The sequence below is a fragment of the Petromyzon marinus genome, chromosome 38, assembly GCF_048934315.1.
Source record: "Petromyzon marinus isolate PM22_M1 ecotype Great Lakes invasive population chromosome 38, UKy_Petmar_22M1.pri1.0, whole genome shotgun sequence".
NCBI classification, from domain to species: Eukaryota; Metazoa; Chordata; class Hyperoartia; order Petromyzontiformes; family Petromyzontidae; genus Petromyzon; species Petromyzon marinus.
In genome coordinates, this window is record NC_133704.1 from 3,519,907 (window position 1) to 3,537,745 (window position 17,839).

The window sequence follows — 17,839 nt, forward strand, 5'->3', positions numbered from 1 at the left end:
AATAAAGTTGATAAGAAGATGACATGTATTATTATTGTTGTTTTGAATTACACCTGTCTTTCTGTCTGTCTGTTTTACTCCCCAATCTCTCTCGCTCTCAAGTGTTGGGTACATCCTGAACGTGACGCGGGAAATCGACAACTTTTTCCCCGGCGCGTTCGAGTACCGCAACGTGCGCGTGTACGACGTGGACTCGGTGAACCTGCGCAGCTACTGGAACGAGACCTACAACTTCATCTCCCTCGCCAAGTGAGCCGCACGCCCTTGCCGGCTCCTACGACCCCTCCAGCTCTCTGTCTTCCAGCCCTCTGCTCACAACTACATACAATAGTCAGTAGTATCTACATACATTGGGGGGAGGGGGGAGGAAGAAGAGGGCATCGGTGGGGGTGATGGGCGAGGCGCGAAGCGCCGAGAAGTCCTCTGCAGGAGCTAGAATAAGGTGGCCTTAGGCCGCCGAGATTCTAGTGTATTAAAAATTGCTATGCAGAGCGCATAGGAGATTGCTGCCACCTCTACCGTGTGAATCAGAGGTCACTTGAAGGGAGCTTTTTGAAGTACTAGGGTAGTACAGTCAGGGGAAAAAAGTTTTATCCCCTGCTGATTTTGTACGTTTGCCCACTGACATAAATTATCAGTCTATATTCTTAGCTCTTTCGGTAAAGTCACGTTGAAGGGAAACAATAAAATAATAAAATATATATAAAACAATACAAATTCTCCCGACGTTTCGACCATAACACAAACGGTCATCATCAGGTGTTTGCATAAATGTATTATATCAAAGTAAAATTATTATTATTATTATCATAATAAATTGATGCAAACACCTGATGACGACCGTTTGTGTTATGGTCGAAACGTCGGGATAATTTGTATTGTTTTATATATATTTTATTATTTTATTGTTTCCCTTCAACGTGGCTTTACCGAAAGAGCTAAAAATATGAATTACTGCAGTCACGAAAGCTTTAAATCAAAATTGTATCAGTCTATAATTTTAATGGTAGGTTTATTTGAACAGTGAGAGACAATAACAAAAAAATCCAGAAAAACGCATGTCAAAAATGTTATAAATTGATTTGAATTTTAGTGAGGGAAATAATTATTTGACCCCTCTGCAAAACATGACTTAGTACTTGGTGGCAAAACCCTTGTTGGCAATCACAGAGGTCAGATGTTTCTTGTATATGGCCACCAGGTTTGCACACATCTCAGGAGGGATTTTGTCCCACTCCTCTTTGCAGATCTTCTCCAATTCATTAAGGTTTCGAGGCTGACGTTTGGCAACTCGAACCTTTAGCTCCCTCCACAGATTTTCTATGGGATTAAGTCTGGAGACTGGCTAGGCCACTCCAGGACCTTAATGTGCTTCTTCTTGAGCCACTCCTTTGTTGTCTTGGCCGTGTGTTTTGGGTCATTGTCATGCTGGAATACCCATCCACGACCCATTTTCAATGCCCTGGCTAAGGGAAGGAGGTTCTCACCCAAGATTTGACGGTGCATGGCCCCGTCCATCGTCCCTTTGATGCGGTGAAGTTGTCCTGTCCCCTTAGCAGAAAAACACCCCCAAAGCATAAAGTTTCCACCTCCATGTTCGAGTGTGGGGATGGTGTTCTTGGGGTCATAGGCAGCATTCCTCCTCCTCCAAACACGGCGAGGTGAGTTGATGCCAAAGAGCTCCATTTTGGTCTCATCTGACCACAACACTTTCACCCAGTTGTCCTCTGAATCATTCAGATGTTCATTGGCAAACTTCAGACGGGCATGTATATGTGCTTTCTTGAGCAGGGGGACCTTGCTGGCGCTACAGGATTTCAGTCCTTCACGGTGTAGTGTTACCAATTGTTTTCTTGGTGACTATGGTCCCAGCTGCATTGAGATCATTGACAAGATCCTCCCGTGTAATTCTGGGCTGATTCCTCACCGTTCTCATGACCATTGCAACTCCACGAGGTGAGATCTCGCATGGAGCCCCAGGATGAGGGAGATTGACAGTTCTTTCGTGTTTCTTCCAATTGGGAATAATCGCACCAACTGTTGTCACCTTCTCACCAAGCTGCTTGGCAATGGTCTTGTAGCCCATTCCAGCCTTGTGTAGGTCTACAATCTTGTCCCTGACATCCTTGGAGAGCTCTTTGGTCTTGGCCATGGTGGAGAGTTTAGAATCTGATTGATTGATTGCTTCTGTGGACAGGTGTCTTTTATACAGGTAACAAGCTGAGAATAGGAGCACTCCCTTTAAGAGTGTGCTCCTAATCTCAGCTCGTTACCTGTATAAAAGACACCTGGGAGCCAGAAATCTTTCTGATTGAGAGGGGGTCAAATACTTATTTCCCTCATTAAAATGCAAATCAATTTATAACATTTTTGACATGCGTTTTTCTGGATTTTTTTGTTGTTATTCTGTCTCTCACTGTTCAAATGAACCTACCATTAAAATTATAGACTGATCATTTCTTCGTCAGTGGGCAAACGTACAAAATCAGCAGGGGATCAAATACTTTTTTCCCTCACTGCATCTGCTTCCCTGGGCCGATGTCTCTCACGAAGGGCTGCATTGTTTTGCGAGCTATCCGGGTGGATTCTTAGTCTCGAGGCAAGAGGCTGACAGTACAATCGGGAAAACATCTCGGAAGTCGCTCTGCATTGTCTGCTTCTGCGGGCCATTCTCCAACAACGATTGCACTGCTCTGTGAGGGATCGGAATGAACGCTTAGTCTCAAAATGTGAAGCTGACGGCACAATCGGCATTACATTTGGGATAATAAAGACGACTTGAAACAACACTCTCGTTTAGAAAAGGTTACGATCGCTTTCGTGTAGCTTCGGAGGTGAGAGAGGGGGAAGAGCGGGGTTGGAAGGAGAGGAGCTCGCAGAACCGCGCAGCCCTTCTCTGGCGTAGCACGTAAGTGCCGGGGGGGGCTTTCCGACGTGACCTCGCGTGCGTATTCTTGCGTCCCCCGCAGGAGCAAGGGCTCCAAGTGCCTGGTTCACTGCAAGATGGGCGTGAGCCGCTCGGCCTCCACCGTCATCGCCTACGCCATGAAGGAGTACGGCTGGACGCTGGAGCACGCCTACTCGTACGTGAAGTCGCGGCGCGGCGTCGTCAAGCCCAACTCGGGGTTCATGCGCCAGCTCGAGGAGTACCAGGGCATCCTGGACGCCAGGTACCAGGGGACCCTCGTGCCGCGTGTGGCCATGAGGCTTCTGCGGAACAGTGCCAGATGTTTGCCCACGAATAGTAAGGTGTCAGATGTTCTGAGATAGTCCAGTGTCAGATGTCTGTTCTGATAGTCCAGTCTCAGATGTCAGCCTTTTTTTAATCCAGTCTCAGATGTCTGCCTTCTGATAGTCCATTCCCGGTTTATTCGTCGGTAGTCCCGCCTGGTGTCGATTCACTGATAGTCCAGTCGCGGATGTCTGCCCTGTGATGGTCCAGATTTCGATGCCTGTTCTGATAGTCCCGGTGTTTTAATATTCTGTGATATTCAAGTCCCGGATGTTCTCTGGTAGTCCAGTCTCAATACAATGCAGCGTGGATTTATAAAGCATCTAAATTATATCGCATCTCAGACGCTGAACAGAAACGGGAGGCGAATGTTGTTGACAGAGAGAGAGAAAGGCAGTCCGTAGCAGGCAGAAGCAAAAAGGCAGGTTGTGAGCCTGGAGTTCAACAGGGGACAGGGAGTCGGCAGCACGGATAATGGAGGTAACGACAATGAGCAAACGGATAGAAATAAATAATATTTAAAAATACTTTTTTTTTAAACACACTTTAATGAAATGTACCGTGCTCGTAATGGCAGAACTCCATGACTCCAGGAAGTGGCCGCAAAGTTTGCCATAACGTACAGTGAGGGAAAAAAGTATTTGATCCCCTGCTGATTTTGTACGTTTGCCCACTGACAAAGAAATGATCAGTCTATCATTTTAATGGTAGGTTTATTTGAACAGTGAGAGACAGAATAACAACAAAAAAATCCAGAAAAACGCATGTCAAAAATGTTATCAATTGATTTGCATTTTAATGAGGGAAATAAGTATTTGACCCCTCTGCAAAACATGACTTAGTACTTGGTGGCAAAACCCTTGTTGGCAATCACAGAGGTCAGACGTTTCCTGTAGTTGGCCACCAGGTTTGCACACATCTCAGGAGGGATTTTGTCCCACTCCTCTTTGCAGATCTTTTCCAAGTCATTAAGGTTTCGAGGCTGACGTTTGGCAACTCGAATCTTCAGCTCCCTCCACAGATTTTCTATGGGATTAAGGTCTGGAGACTGGCAACATTCCTCCTCCTCCAAACACGGCGAGTTGAGTTGATGCCAAAGAGCTCCATTTTGGTCTCATCTGACCACAACACTTTCACCCAGTTGTCCTCTGAATAATTCAGATGTTCATTGGCAAATTTTAGACGGGCATGTATATGTGCTTTCTTGAGCAGGGGGACCTTGCGGGCGCTGCAGGATTTCAGTCCTTCACGGCGTAGTGTGTTACCAATTGTTTTCTTGGTGACTATGATCCCAGCTGCCTTGAGATCATTGACAAGATCCTCCCGTGTAGTTCTGGGCTGATTCCTCACCGTGCTCATGATCATTGCAACTCCACGAGGTGAGATCTTGCATGGAACCTCAGGCTGAGGGAGATTGACAGTTCTTTCGTGTTTCTTCCATTTGCGAATAATCGCACCAACTGTTGTCACCTTCTCACCAAGCTGCTTGGCAATGGTCTTGTAGCCCATTCCAGCCTTGTGTAGGTCTACAATCTTGTCCCTGACATCCTTGGAGAGCTCTTTGGTCTTGGCCATGGTGGAGAGTTTAGAATCTGATTGATTGATTGCTTCTGTGGACAGGTGTCTTTTATACAGGTAACAAGCAGAGATTAGGAGCACTCCCTTTAAGAGTGTGCTCCTAATCTCAGCTCGTTACCTGTATAAAAGACACCTGAGAGCCAGAAATCTTTCTGATTGAGAGGCGGTCAAATACTTATTTCCCTCATTAAAATGCAAATAATTTATAACATTTTTGACATGCGTTTTTCTGGATTTTTTTGTTGTTATTCTGTCTCTCACTGTTCAAATAAACCTACCATTAAAATTATAGACTGATCATTTCTTTGTCAGTAGACAAACGTACAAAATCAGCAGGGGATCAAATACTTTTTTCCCTCACTGTAAGGGGCCGTGGTGATTTACAGCCAACGTCAGTTGAGCGTGGACAATTAGACCCAAGCCAAAACATAACATATAAAAAAGATTGCTTAAAAATATACATTTTTAATTTTTAATGATAGAATATAGTATTGTCATCAGTATGACATGAGTATACCAATTTTGCAGTCGATACCCCATTGGGAAGTAAAAATTGAGTTACAAGATTTGAGGATACGACGACAACAACAGACAGCGCAAATTAAATAAAAGCGCGTAACAAATATTTTAGGTGAGCGAAAATCTCACCTAATGACATATCCCTTCATAGCTTAAAACTGATGCATGCATCAAAATGTTTCGTGTGTAAACTGATTCACAATGAATAAAAAATGATATGCTCATGTAACATTTCAGCTAATTGACAACATTGTATAAAGAAGAGATAAAGGGAGAAACGATACAAACCAAATGGTGATAAAACGTCTTGAATCGATCGCAACCCCCGAGTTGTGCCGATCGATGGAAGGCCGGGGCGGGGCGAGCGATCGCAGCACCGCTGGCGGGCCAAGCGCAGGGCTCACCCTGCCCGCACGGCCGTGTCCCGTCGCCGTTCACAGCAAACAGAGGCACAACAAGCTGTGGCGCTCCCACTCGGAGGGAGACATCTCGGAGCACGCCACCGACAAGGACATGGACCGCAGCTTCACCCAGGGCGCGATCGAGATTGACGGCGAGGGGGAGGCGGGCGAGGCGGCGCCGGCTCCGGAGGGCGAGCACCCCGCCAAGCAACAGCAGCAGCAGCAGTCGTCTCCGTGCCCCCGGCAGCCGTCGCCGCAACTCCTCGCCACCGAGGGCGGTGGCGCCGCGACGCTCGCCCCGGCCCCGCGGCCCAAGTCGTGGTCCCCGGACGTGTGTCCTCCCCACGTGACGCCCTTCCAGCTCATCCGCACCGACTCGGACCCGTGCGCGGCCTCCCCCACGGAGCTCGCCGGCGGCAGGTTCGACCCGGGCCTCCCGACCTCTGAGCCCTGCACGCCGACGTCCCTGGAGATGGAGCGGCGGAGGGCGCCGTCGCTGTCCGAGTCGCGGGTGAGCGCGGAGACGGAGAGACGGAGACACGCGGCGGATTTGTGGTGGTGGCGGTGGCTCCCGTATATCCCTGTATAGCTCCAGAACCAGTGGTGGAAATTCCACATTCACATGGCGGAAGCTAAGAAAACCTCTGTTGATTTGGTTTTATCAACCCCAGAATAATTATAGGCCGAGTCAACGACGTAACAGAATTTGAACTGGCAGAATTGCATTATTGTGACTTGAGTGCTGACTTCGCCAAACCCGGGCAGATTTGTAGAATTATTTACGCTACACGTTGCATTACGAGTCATTGGCTATGTCGCATTTTGATCTTACGGGTCTAATGTTAAGCAGCAAGAGGCAGCTGTGGGCGCGAATCGGGAAATGGAAATGCAGTGCAGTTTGTGAACAGCAGGGGGTGAGCGTGTGCCGCTTGCAGTGCTCGGCTGTGAGCAGTGCTACCAACCAACTCCTTAAAGTGGAAAGTCGCGCAAATACACCTCAAAATCCCTTGATGATGCGAGGTGGACATTAAGCTGTCATATTATTCAGCGTAAACTGATACAAGATCCTGAATACAAACCGCTGCTAAATCCGCACCGCTGCTAAATCCGCACCGTGTTCTCGTTTCAGCAAGTAGCTCGTTTTGTTGCTCGTCATTTTTGGCGAAACGTTGTCGCTAGGGGTAACTTAAAAAAAAAATTGCCTCTTTATCTCGCGACAAGAATTTCTAAACTTGGCAACCCCGCGTCTCCGCCTGCCTCGCAGAAACGCACCTTCTCTTTCGAGCTGCCGACGATCCACATCGAGGACATGGAGCGCGACGCCCTGGAGAGTAGCAGCGACGACGACTTCCACCTGGCCGCGGAGATCCTGAGCTGGGAGCCCAGACCGTCTCCGCCGGCGGCACCAGAGGGCGACGATCCCTCCGCCGCGCCGGCCGACGCCGCGGCCGCCGGAACCGCCGGCGACCCGCCGCCGCGGCGGTCCCCCGGCGCTCGGCCCGCTCCTCTGGCGGTGCTGGCGGCCGACGCGCGCCCCCTGTCCCCGCAGACGCCGGTGCTGGGCCCGTTCTCGCCGGTGCACGCCGCCCTGCAGCCCCAGACGGCGTCGATGGCGGTGAAGACGCACCGCGGCCGCATCGACTTCCTGGCGGTGATGGAGCGCGTGCGGTCGCTCTCCGAGGAGGAGGAGCTCATGTCGCCACCGCTGCGGCCCGAGATGGAGAGGAGGGCAGCCGGACAGGTACGGTGGCACCGTAGCTCCACTGCACCGCAACTCCGCCACACTGCAGCTCCACCACATGCTGGTATATCTCCAAGTTCTCTGGTTTCATCCCACATGAATCCAGATAATCATGGAACTGGCCAATCATCCCAATGCAGTCTCCTCTGGCCAAACATCCCAATGCAGGAAAAAGCAAATCCTTAAGAAGAGTCTTCTTCAGGATTTGTTTTTTCCTCCGCCCGGGGCTGCCTGCCTCTTTCTCGATATAAAATGACTATTCACCAGTGTTTCTGTCTGTGTGTAGATGCTATACAAATCCACATTGTACTCCGTCGCGTTGCTGTGCTGCATTGCTGCATTGCTTTGTGTTGCGTTACGCCGCAGTATGCCGGCGCCTTCAGACCCGTGGCCAGGCGCGTGCCGCTGAACCGGTCCAAGGAGGTTGGCGACGAAGGGGAGCAGCCCTCCCGCTCGTTCCCCAAGCAGACGTCGTGGAAGCCGGTGTGCGGGCAGGTGCGGCGTCGGGCGGAGCTGATGGAGCGCCGGTCCGGGTGCCCCGACGGCGCGACCGGGGTGCCATCGTCCGGCGCGCCAGGCGAGATTCGCCGGCCCCTCTCGCTGTCCGAGATCGCCTCTCGCGACGCGTCGTTCCGGACCACCATGGATGAGGAGGATGTGTTTGACCCGTCGCCAGCGGCGACGGAGCGGCGGCACCGCGGACTGCGCCACCAGCAGTCGATCGCGCAGCTCCAGCAGGCGGGGCTGGTGCGGCGCACCGCGGGCCGGTGGTCGGGCACCGGGTCGGCGCCGTACCCTGAGGAGAACGAGGAGGAGGGCGGCGGGCGCGACGCGGCGCTGCCCGGCGGTGAGCGGGCGGCACAGGAGGTCGCACCACAGACGGTCGCCAGCAGGGTCCAGAAGCTGAGCGGAGGAGAGAGCGGGGGCGGCGACGGCGGCGAGGACGGGGGCGACGGTGGCGGCGACGACGACGACGGTAAGGCCTCTAGGCCGAAGATGCAGCACCAGACCTCCATCCTGCAACTGGCGGAGGCCGGGCTGGTGAGGAAGCAAGCCAAGGAGCTGCAGAAGAAAATGAGCTCTCCCCTTAGCCCCACTGCTCCAGCCGGTTTCGACTCAACTGCGGTCGAGGAAGCCGGCGCCGGCAGTCCCGTCACGGCCGTGCCAGAAAACGACCAACGGCAGAGCCTGGCGGCGGTCGCAGAAGAGCATCCCAGAGTGGTGGCGCAAGCCGGCGCCCGCACAGAGCCCGCGGAAGAATCCACAGGCGCCCCGGAACGGCCCTGCGTGGAGTCGGTGCGGCCTCCGTTTAACGCCGGCGCTCCGCAGGACCGCCCTGTTTTGCCGGCTCGGCAGCCGATTGCAGACGCGAGCATCTGCGGCCTCAGTGAGGCTGTCTCCCCCCACGAGCGCTCGTGTTCTCCCGACACTGCGCGGGCCGCAGTCTCCGGGGCCGGCGAGACCTCCGCCACCGCTGGCGAGCCCGCTGCCAGCGCCGGCGACGTAAACGAGGGCCGCTCTGTGTCTCCCCGTGGGCCTGGTGGCCCGGGCGAGTGGCACACGGGTGACACGGACGCCCCTGGCCGGTACAGCGAGAAGTCACCGCCCTCACTCGACAAATCTCCGGGCGGGGCCGAAGACGGCACCTCCAGCCGTGACCTTCTTACCCAAGAGGCTACCTCAGCCGAGACAATGCCACGTTTGCCTTTCCTCCACGCCCAAACCGGGGACTCCGTCTTGGCATTCAGCGGGGAGACTGTTTTCTGCAGCAGCCCTTCTGCGGAGTCAAAAACTCCGATGCCTGGCGATCGGAGAGCAACATCGAGAGTTGGAAATGTGTCGAACGCCGGCGACCCAAGGGCCGGTTCCGGCGCGTTCTCTTCGGAGCCGAGAGTGGCTGAGGATGCCTGCGCTGTGCCAGAAGTGCCGAAGGAATCCCCGGCTAAGGGTGCCGCCGCAGAGGAGGAGGAGGCTCTGCCTCGGAGGCCGCGCTCCCTGCTCACGTCGGCTACGCAGAGCTGCACCGACGATGTGGCGGCGCCGGCGGCAAAGCCCGCGCCACGGAGGAGACGGCAGCGCTCCAGCTCCGCTCGTCAGCAGCAGGAGCCACAGGAACCGGGCCCGCCGGCGCAGCCGGGGACCCAGAGATATGACAGCTTGTAACGTCACGAGCATCTCGCTTGCGGCGGCTGAAGACAGACCAAACCTCCTGACTTGCTTCCCTTTTTCCCATTTGTTGATGATGTAAACCCGTGCCTTGTAGATGCGCGTTGGCGCGCGGTTCCCACCGTCGAACGTTTCGCGTTCCTCGCCACGCACAGGCCGGACGGCGTCGGTGGCCTCAAGTGGCCGGCGCTGACCAAACCCACCGAGCCACATTCCTTCGAGCAACTCTCTGAGCTCCATGCGCACTTTACTCGAGCCTGGGAGACCGCATTGCAGGGATTTTCTGTCCTGTAGAGTTGCCGCGGTATGGTATGTCATACGACGTAAAGGCAGAGAGCAAAGGTGCAGTTCCACAATGTCTTCCCCATGCGACTGCTAGCGGGAAGACCCTCCCCTAGCGGAGGCCCTAGAGAGTGTACACTAGATGTCTTGGGAAGATTACCGACAATTTAGCCCGATCATAAAATACAAGTTCCGCGATAATCGCAGAATCTGTTTTGTAAAGTATTGTGATTATCGTGGCCTGTGTAAGAATCGTTTCAGATTTTATATCTATACAAAAAGTGAAGTAACTAACGCACAATCATTAACGTCCTAAATAAATAGCTATTTTCCCATAATTGAAGTGGCTTTTCACTCAATGTTTCCTGGGGTAATTGGACACCATGGTGGTTACATGACACCGTAATCTTTCGTAGTCCCAGTCGAAATGATCTCATGAGCCCTTGTGTTAATTGACAGTGCGTGCACTGTAAAGCGTTGCAAAGCGTTGCAGGCCGTAGAGTTGCACCATTGACAACACGGCAGGCTCGCATTGCGTCACCGGCAGTCAACACAATGCACAAAACACAACAACGACCATACATTTGGTGAGACACCAAGATAGCTGTGGGAAACTGATTTTGCGAGAATCATCATATCGTGAACATTGATATCGAATTACACCGTGTTGTGACAGTGGATATTGCGGCAACTCTCCTTACAAGGGCGTCTGGGCACGTGGCGAGCCCCCGGCTGAACGCGTGTTCCATCGCCTCTTGACCAACTTGGCCCCTAAAGAAACCACAGCCCACTGCTTTGCTAGCAGTGGGCTGTGGTTGATCATCCACAGGGGAGTACAAGTGGGGTTGATAGGGTGTCCAGAGAAGGATGTGTGTTGGTGTGGTCTTGTTGATTGTTTCCCACGTACAGAATTCTGGTTCCTCCGGAATGTGCACCTTCATTCACATCGGCGTTATCATACAGGGAGCAATAAAGGTATCGATTTGTAAAATAACATAGATTTAAATTGGCGTGTGTAACAATTGGTAATTTTCAATTCACGTGCGGGTGGAGTGGCGGTACAGTGCTTGGCGCACGGCACTATGAAACCGGAAGCTTGAATTAAATTCCAGACCACGGCAAACATCGGTGGCCAGCTGTAGCTGAATTGGTCTCCAGTCTCCCCCTTCACTAACCTGCACAGACCAGCTTGGTGAAGTACGGTCAAACAGCCGATGTGACCGACCCAGCGCTGGGAGGTCTTCACCCAGCAGTGGATTGACAAAGGGCTGTTAGCATATGTTGTAAGTACAGTAAAACCTTGGATTGCGAGTAACTTGGTCTGCGAGTGTTTTGCAAGACTAGTACGTATACGCTTTGTCTGCCGTATATCAGTTGATCACAACTGATATACGAGCGCTTTGATATACGAGTGCTTTGGATTATAAACACGTTTCCGGAACGAATTATGCTCGCAATCCAAGGTTTTACTGTAATTGGTTCACGCGTACCCTGCAGCCACTGGAGGTGCTGACCTTCACCGCAGTGTCAGAAAAAATGTTGATTCTTGAATCGAATCGCGACCGTGAGTCACAATGTGGTTATTGATCCAGGCGAAGGGGTGAATTTTCGCACGCTACCTCCCCAGCTATCGGTGCGCGGCTCCATGCATCGTGCGGCTCAATGCATCGCACATCTTTGAGACCAGGCTCGCCTCCATCACGAGGTGCTCGGCAGGAGAACTCCACAACGACCACGAGCAAGCGACATGGCGGTGGCTCGGCGCCTGAATTGGCACGGCGCGTTGGCACCGCAGCCACTTTGTCGACGCCCGCGGGTCGCGTGGCCGCCTTGCTCCACCACTCCAGCGCTGCGCAGGGTCCAGAGGTCAACGCCTCCACGCTCCACAGATGGTCCCTCCCTTTCCGTAGCCTCCAGACCCCACCATCGTGACGGGATTATCATGCCCGTCCTCGTCGTCGTCACGTGATCGAGAGCCCCGTGCCAAGTTGGATAAACACGCGTTGTTTGCGTTGCCCTTCAGCTGCTCTTGATAATGAGCGAAAGGAGTTGACTTTGGCACGGGATGCCGAGTGGGCAGGTGTGATGTGGTGTGGGAAGGGGGCTCCAGTTCCCTTGCCTTCAGCTTAGTGGGGGGGCTGTGGGGGGGGGGTTGCGGGGGGAGATGCATACGGCACGCGCATGCTCTGTGACACTCGCTCCACTTTTGCGAGAAACCCAAACCAAATCTACACACTCGTGCTTTTACTGCGTTCTCGCCGGGGGTGGGGGGGGGAGTTTTTTTGGAATGTAAAGGGCTGCCCCGGCATTGTTACGGGAACGAGCGGTGTGCGCCACGTGTGGTGTCCTCCCGGTGTGCTGTGTGTGACGCGATGTTCGGCAAGTGAACAGTTCACCCAGGCGCGGTGTTCAACCAAACGCGTTGTTCACCAGGTGCCCTGCTCACCCAGGTGCGGCTCGTTTCTCGGGGGAGGCTGCCCGCGTCACATGCACAGGAATCGTCGTCGGTCGCTTGTGTGTATGGGCTTAGGGGCCGTGGACCGATCGGCGATTGTGAAGAATTTAAAACAATAAAGGCGTCTTGTGGGCAGTTGTCATCGGTTTACAGTGTTTTCTTAGCGGTGACGGTGGGCATGATAGCACGACCTTGGTCGGACTCGGTCTGGGCTCAATGGGGATAATAATAGCATCGGAGTCAGGGTGTGGAGGATAACTTTTTCATGATGATGATGATCATGATGATGATGGTGGGTGATAAGGCTAAGCGAGCAGGGAGAAATCACATGACACGAGATGGACCGAACGTTTTTTTTGTTTTCGGTGCCGAACCCGATTTTGTGGTTGATGACAGCAGAGGAAAAGCGCAGCTTCGAGGCGACGCGCCCCGAGATATTTGTGAAGTGCTTGTGGGTGGAGGCAACAATAGTGAAGGTGCCGTTGGAGTTGTTTTGCCGCAGCATAATCGCGTTAAGGTCCACGATCGAATTTTTTTATTCATGTTCCCAGTAACACTGAGCTTTGCCATCTACTAACAGCCTTGGTGGCATCGTTAAATAAAACCATTACACACGGAGTCGTACATTATATTTTTCTTTGTTTATATATACTAGTTTATAAAGCCAGGCAACATTTTTCAATAAATATAATAATTAACCTGATATGATCTTTTTACAATTCGAATCTAGAATCAGACACTTAACAACTCCTCCAAAAAATGTTATTTTTCCGCAAAAAAAAACCTGTTGACTTTATTTCACTTCTTGTATTTAAAGACGTACCCATCGGAAACCACTCCATTTAAATATTCCGTTCTTTTGTTATTAGAAAAAAAACTAATTCATTACCTTAATACTCTCGAGGGGAAGCTTTTATATTTTACGGATTTCGAATTGTTCACATTTGAACACCATAAAATGCGTATTTTTGCGTTCAAACTCGCTTTAATCTGAAACATCTCAAGCAAAAAGATAGAACAATGGTTCTCGCTTAAATTGTATTTGCTGTTTAATGCTCCATTAAACGGTGTCTGAATTACAGGGCACAGACATGTTTATGGGGCACTTAAAATCTAGATTTGGGATCCTTAAAATGACAAAAACGCGGATCTTCAGATTGTTTTCCTGTTTGTTTCCTGAAAGCGATCTACGTACCAAATTTCAGTTTTCTACCTTGTCGAGAAGTACCCGCGAGGTTTTTGAAACATACATACAGTATATACATAGATGATTAAGGTATTTATATAGATAATGCTACGTTGGGATTCATCATCTAGCTAACCCTCCAGGCATACGCTTATGCAGGCCCCAGTTGAAAAGAGAAAACAAGATGAAATATTACGCCACGTGTTTCGGAGCATATTTTTTAACACGTGTGTCCAGTTATTGTCTGGTTTGAATGTATACTCTGCTATATTTGTTCATCCAATTATATCAACATAATTCGCTCACTTATTTACTTACTCACCCCCTCATTCACTTACCCGCTCGTTCACTCCGTCCGGCAATTACTGACTCACTTTTTCAATTCAACGCTCATTAATTCAATCAATCACATGTTATCTGGCTCGCTCATTCACGCACTCATTCGTTCAATCGTGACCCAAACGTACCCCCCCCCCCCATTCCTATCGACTCATCAACATGCCCTGTCATGTTCTCATTGTTTCTGGATTGTACAAAGTCCCTTGTGTGTGGGGGGGGGGAAGCCTTCGGAACCTCGGGTATTGAAGCGGCACAGCCTGCGTGCGTGTCGTCTGGCCAGTGAAGCGTGTCCCACACAAAGACAAAGGTGCCCTGCCCGCCCACATGCTGGAGGTGCAGGTACTGTGAGCGAGGAACCAATGAAAACGGCAACAGCAATCGCCGTTAGCCAGGCAAAGTACAGCCAGCCAGGTGCAATTTGAGGCCACGAGTAGTGTGGAAGATTCGATGGAAGGTCACGGAACGGACCCAGGTGCCATTGGTTGACCGAGATGACTGACACCACCTGTGACACCACCTGTGCTCCCCACCGTGCCACCTTGCTGCGCTTTAGCCGCCCGGCGCTCCCCTCGGTATTGTGAGCGTCGCTTCTCTGCCCTCCTTTATTGTCGGAGGGCGACTTTGTCCAACTGCCCAGGAGCTTCCTTCTGTATCGCATCCGCGCCATCTGTTCTCCACGCCGTTCTTCTCCCGTTGTATCCCCCCTCTGTCCGAAAAAAACGGAAGCTGCTTGGGCATGCGGGGTGGCTGGGCATGGCCCAGCTCACCGATTGAACGGTGTCCAGATCTTTCAAGGATCTCCCATATAGCCTTAACAGACCGAAGGGGCAAGTGCTGTCTCGCACACACAGCTCAACGTATTCAACTTCTAAATTAAAACCTGAGGATAGCGCGGGAGGGGGGGGGCGAGTGGGGTTCTGTATAGGGAGAAGTGGAGGAGAAAATGGGGAAGTTGGGGGGGTAGGCGTGGGAGAGCGAACGAGCAGGGAGAGCAAGGACACCGTATGGTGACGGCCTAGACACGCGTGCCAATGTGGAGCCCCCCCACCTTCCCCCTCTCGTCCCCCAGACCCCTCCCCCTATCCTCCGTCGCCCCCCCTCCGCCACCCTCCCCTCCGCCACCCTTCCCCGATGTCGGCGCTAGGCACGCGCGAGTTCGCTCATGGGATCGACCGCAGTTACATCGATTGGGATCGCCTCTGCCACGGAACGACGTCTCATTGCCGGGTCTCCATTCCTCTTCCACAGCTCACCCCCCCACCGCCCCTTCTCCCCCCCCCACCGCCCCTTCTCCCCCCCCACCGCCCCTTCTCTCCCCCCCCCACCGCCCCTTCTCCCCCCCCTTCTCCCCCCCCTTCTCCCCATCCGCGCGAGGACCGCCCACGAGCCCCTTGTTCGGTCATGACCACGCCCTGCGTGCACCACCACCACCATCATCACCATAATAGCGAGGCGAGCAGTATTGCAAATCGCGCGAGGTGACTCCTGGCGCCGCACACAGCGCCCCCTGGCATCGTCGCCCGGTGGAGCGAGGTGGTGCGAGTCGCGGCACCGAATCGCCTCTACACCCCCCCCCCCCGCCGGTCACTCGGAGAGTCGGGCGGCTGGACCCTTGAGCCACCCGTCACAAACCACAGTCGACCACCACCAGAGACTCCACTCGGTCCTCGTGGCCCGAGCGTCGCGGGTTCCGCTCGACCGCTCCGTCTCCATGGGCGGCACTCCGCGCTCTGCGGGGAGCAGGTGAGCGCGGCACGAGGACTCCCCCCCCCCCACCCCACCACGGGTCTCGCGTTCTCTACGCACGATCTCCTCTGCTGCTGCTGGTTCCGCCTGTGGTGGAGGGTTCTTGTGGCTGGGGATAACGCCCAGAGAGCCGCTCGTGCGGATTTTTTGCGATTTTTTTTGCGTTGTTGCTCGCCAACCTGCTGCGTTCGGACGGCGTTCGTCGAGTGAGATGCGTCCGTGGTTTTTGAGAGACTGCGATATTCTTTCTGTGTTCTTCACCCCTCGTCCCTCGGTGGAAACGGACTTCTCTTCCCTTCGCCCATGGTTTTATTTTCAATATCGCGATCTCCTCCCCACCCCCAACCCACATAATTGTGTCCAACGTCGACCCAATGCCGCTCTCTCACACGTCTCTCTCCTCTCTCTTTTTTTTACGATCAGAGGAAACAAGAATCATGCTCGGTGTAGTCGGCACTTTGCTTCGTTCATCATTTCGTTTTTTTCTGGGTTTTTTTTCCAATGATTTGCTTTATGTAACCCCCCCCCCCCTTTTTTTAAAGAAAGATTTAACAAAAGGTTTCTCACTCTGCTCTCCTTACCCCTTCCCTCTCTCGCTACCACCCTCTCTGACCCCCCCTCTCTCTCAGCTGTCTCTCTCGTCTGTCTCTCTCATCTCTCTCTCGGCTGTCTCTCTCGTCTCTCGGCTATGTCTCGTCTCTCGGCTATGTCTCGTCTCTCGGCTATGTCTCGTCTCTCTCTCTCTCGGCTGTTTCTCTCTCGTCTGTCTCTCGGCTCCCTCTCTCTCGCTGCGGCCATCCCAGCGTCGCGATTTCGCAAGACCAAACGACACCCTCTTGACTGGAGCTGAATGTTCTTCCGTCGATACGCGAGTGCACCTCGTAACGCAGTCGCGTCGCGACATCCTAACTCTCGGAGGGAGAGTGGATGCGATTGGGGATCGAGGCTGCGTGTCCCCATCGCCCGGGTCCCCTTGAAGAGATACGTGTACGTTTAATTTATTTTACACCGTACGTATCCGACCGTGCTAGTCGAGGGTGCGTGGGAATACGGTCTTCGTGACCGTCTCCCCTTTATATTTGTTTGAGTTCACCAGCACCCCCACCACCACACTCGCCATCGTCACCACCCGTCACGATGACGGTCGCCACATTCGCGCCTCCGATTCGCCACGGTTGGCCACGTACGGTGCGAAAGAAGTTCAACGTACGCACGCAAACACTCGCCACCGTTACCGGCTCCGCCGTCGTCAAAACCGCCACGCCGGTGGCTTGACGGCCTCTCTCGTCGCCCGAGGGGGAACGACGCAGCCTCGCCGGGCTTGCGGTGTCTTCGGTGTGTGCTGGGGTGTGTGTGGTGTGTAGTGTGTGGTGTGCTGTGGTGTGTGGTGTGCTGGTGTGTGTGGTGTGCTGGAGTGTGTGGTGTGCTGTGGTGTGTGTGGTGTGCTGGGGGGTGTGGTGTGCTGGAGTGTGTGGTGTGCTGGGGTGTGTGGTGTGCTGGAGTGTGTGGTGTGCTGTGGTGTGTGTGGTGTGTGTGGTGTGTGCTGTGGTGTGTGGTGTGCTGGGGTGGGTGTGGTGTGCTGGGGTGGGTGTGGTGTGCTGGGGTGGGTGTGGTGTGCTGGGGTGGGTGTGGTGTGCTGGGGTGGGTGTGGTGTGCTGGGGTGGGTGTGGTGTGCTGGGGTGGGTGTGGTGTGTGCTGGGGTGGGTGTGGTGTGTGCTGGGGTGTGTGGTGTGTGCTGGGGTGTGTGGTGTGTGCTGGGGTGTGTGGTGTGTGCTGGGGTGTGTGGTGTGTGCTGGGGTGTGTGGTGTGTGCTGGGGTGTGTGGTGTGTGCTGGGGTGTGTGGTGTGTACTGGGGTGTGTGGTGTGTGCTGGGGTGTGTGGTGTGTGCTGGGGTGTGTGGTGTGTGCTGGGGTGTGTGGTGTGTGCTGGGGTGTGTGGTGTGTGCTGGGGTGTGTGTTGTGTGCTGGGGTGTGTGGTGTGCTGGAGTGTGTGGTGTGCTGGAGTGTGTGGTGTGCTGGAGTGTGTGGTGTGCTGGAGTGTGTGGTGTGCTGGAGTGTGTGGTGTGCTGGAGTGTGTGGGGTGCTGGAGTGTGTGGGGTGCTGGGGTGTGTGTGTGGTGTGCTGGGGTGTGTGTGGTGTGCTGGGGTGTGTGTGGTGTGCTGGGGTGTGTGTGGTGTGCTGGAGTGTGTGTGGTG

The 17,839-nt window shown here is 53.4% G+C and overlaps 2 protein-coding genes across 4 annotated transcripts in view; both read left to right on the forward strand.

Moving 5' to 3' along the window:
- LOC116950322 (uncharacterized) overlaps positions 1–12,514 on the forward strand; it is a 38,799-nt gene extending 26,285 nt beyond the window's left edge. For both annotated transcript variants that reach the window (XM_076072528.1, XM_076072529.1), the window contains exons 12-16: positions 103–249; positions 2,970–3,170; positions 5,770–6,241; positions 6,995–7,471; positions 7,838–12,514. In XM_076072528.1, coding sequence (XP_075928643.1) covers positions 103–249; positions 2,970–3,170; positions 5,770–6,241; positions 6,995–7,471; positions 7,838–9,634 — 3,094 coding nt within the window. In that variant the 3' untranslated portion in view covers positions 9,635–12,514. The remainder of the gene's footprint in view (positions 1–102; positions 250–2,969; positions 3,171–5,769; positions 6,242–6,994; positions 7,472–7,837) is intronic.
- Positions 12,515–15,305: 2,791 nt separating this feature from the next.
- Positions 15,306–17,839, forward strand: part of LOC116950227 (alpha-1,3-galactosyltransferase 2-like) — a 33,823-nt gene continuing 31,289 nt past the window's right edge. Inside the window, exon 1 of one of the 2 annotated variants that reach the window (XM_032967857.2) lies at positions 15,306–15,642. In XM_032967857.2, coding sequence (XP_032823748.1) covers positions 15,611–15,642 — 32 coding nt within the window. In that variant the 5' untranslated portion in view covers positions 15,306–15,610. The remainder of the gene's footprint in view (positions 15,643–17,839) is intronic. The other variant, XM_032967856.2, reaches the window with a different exon arrangement.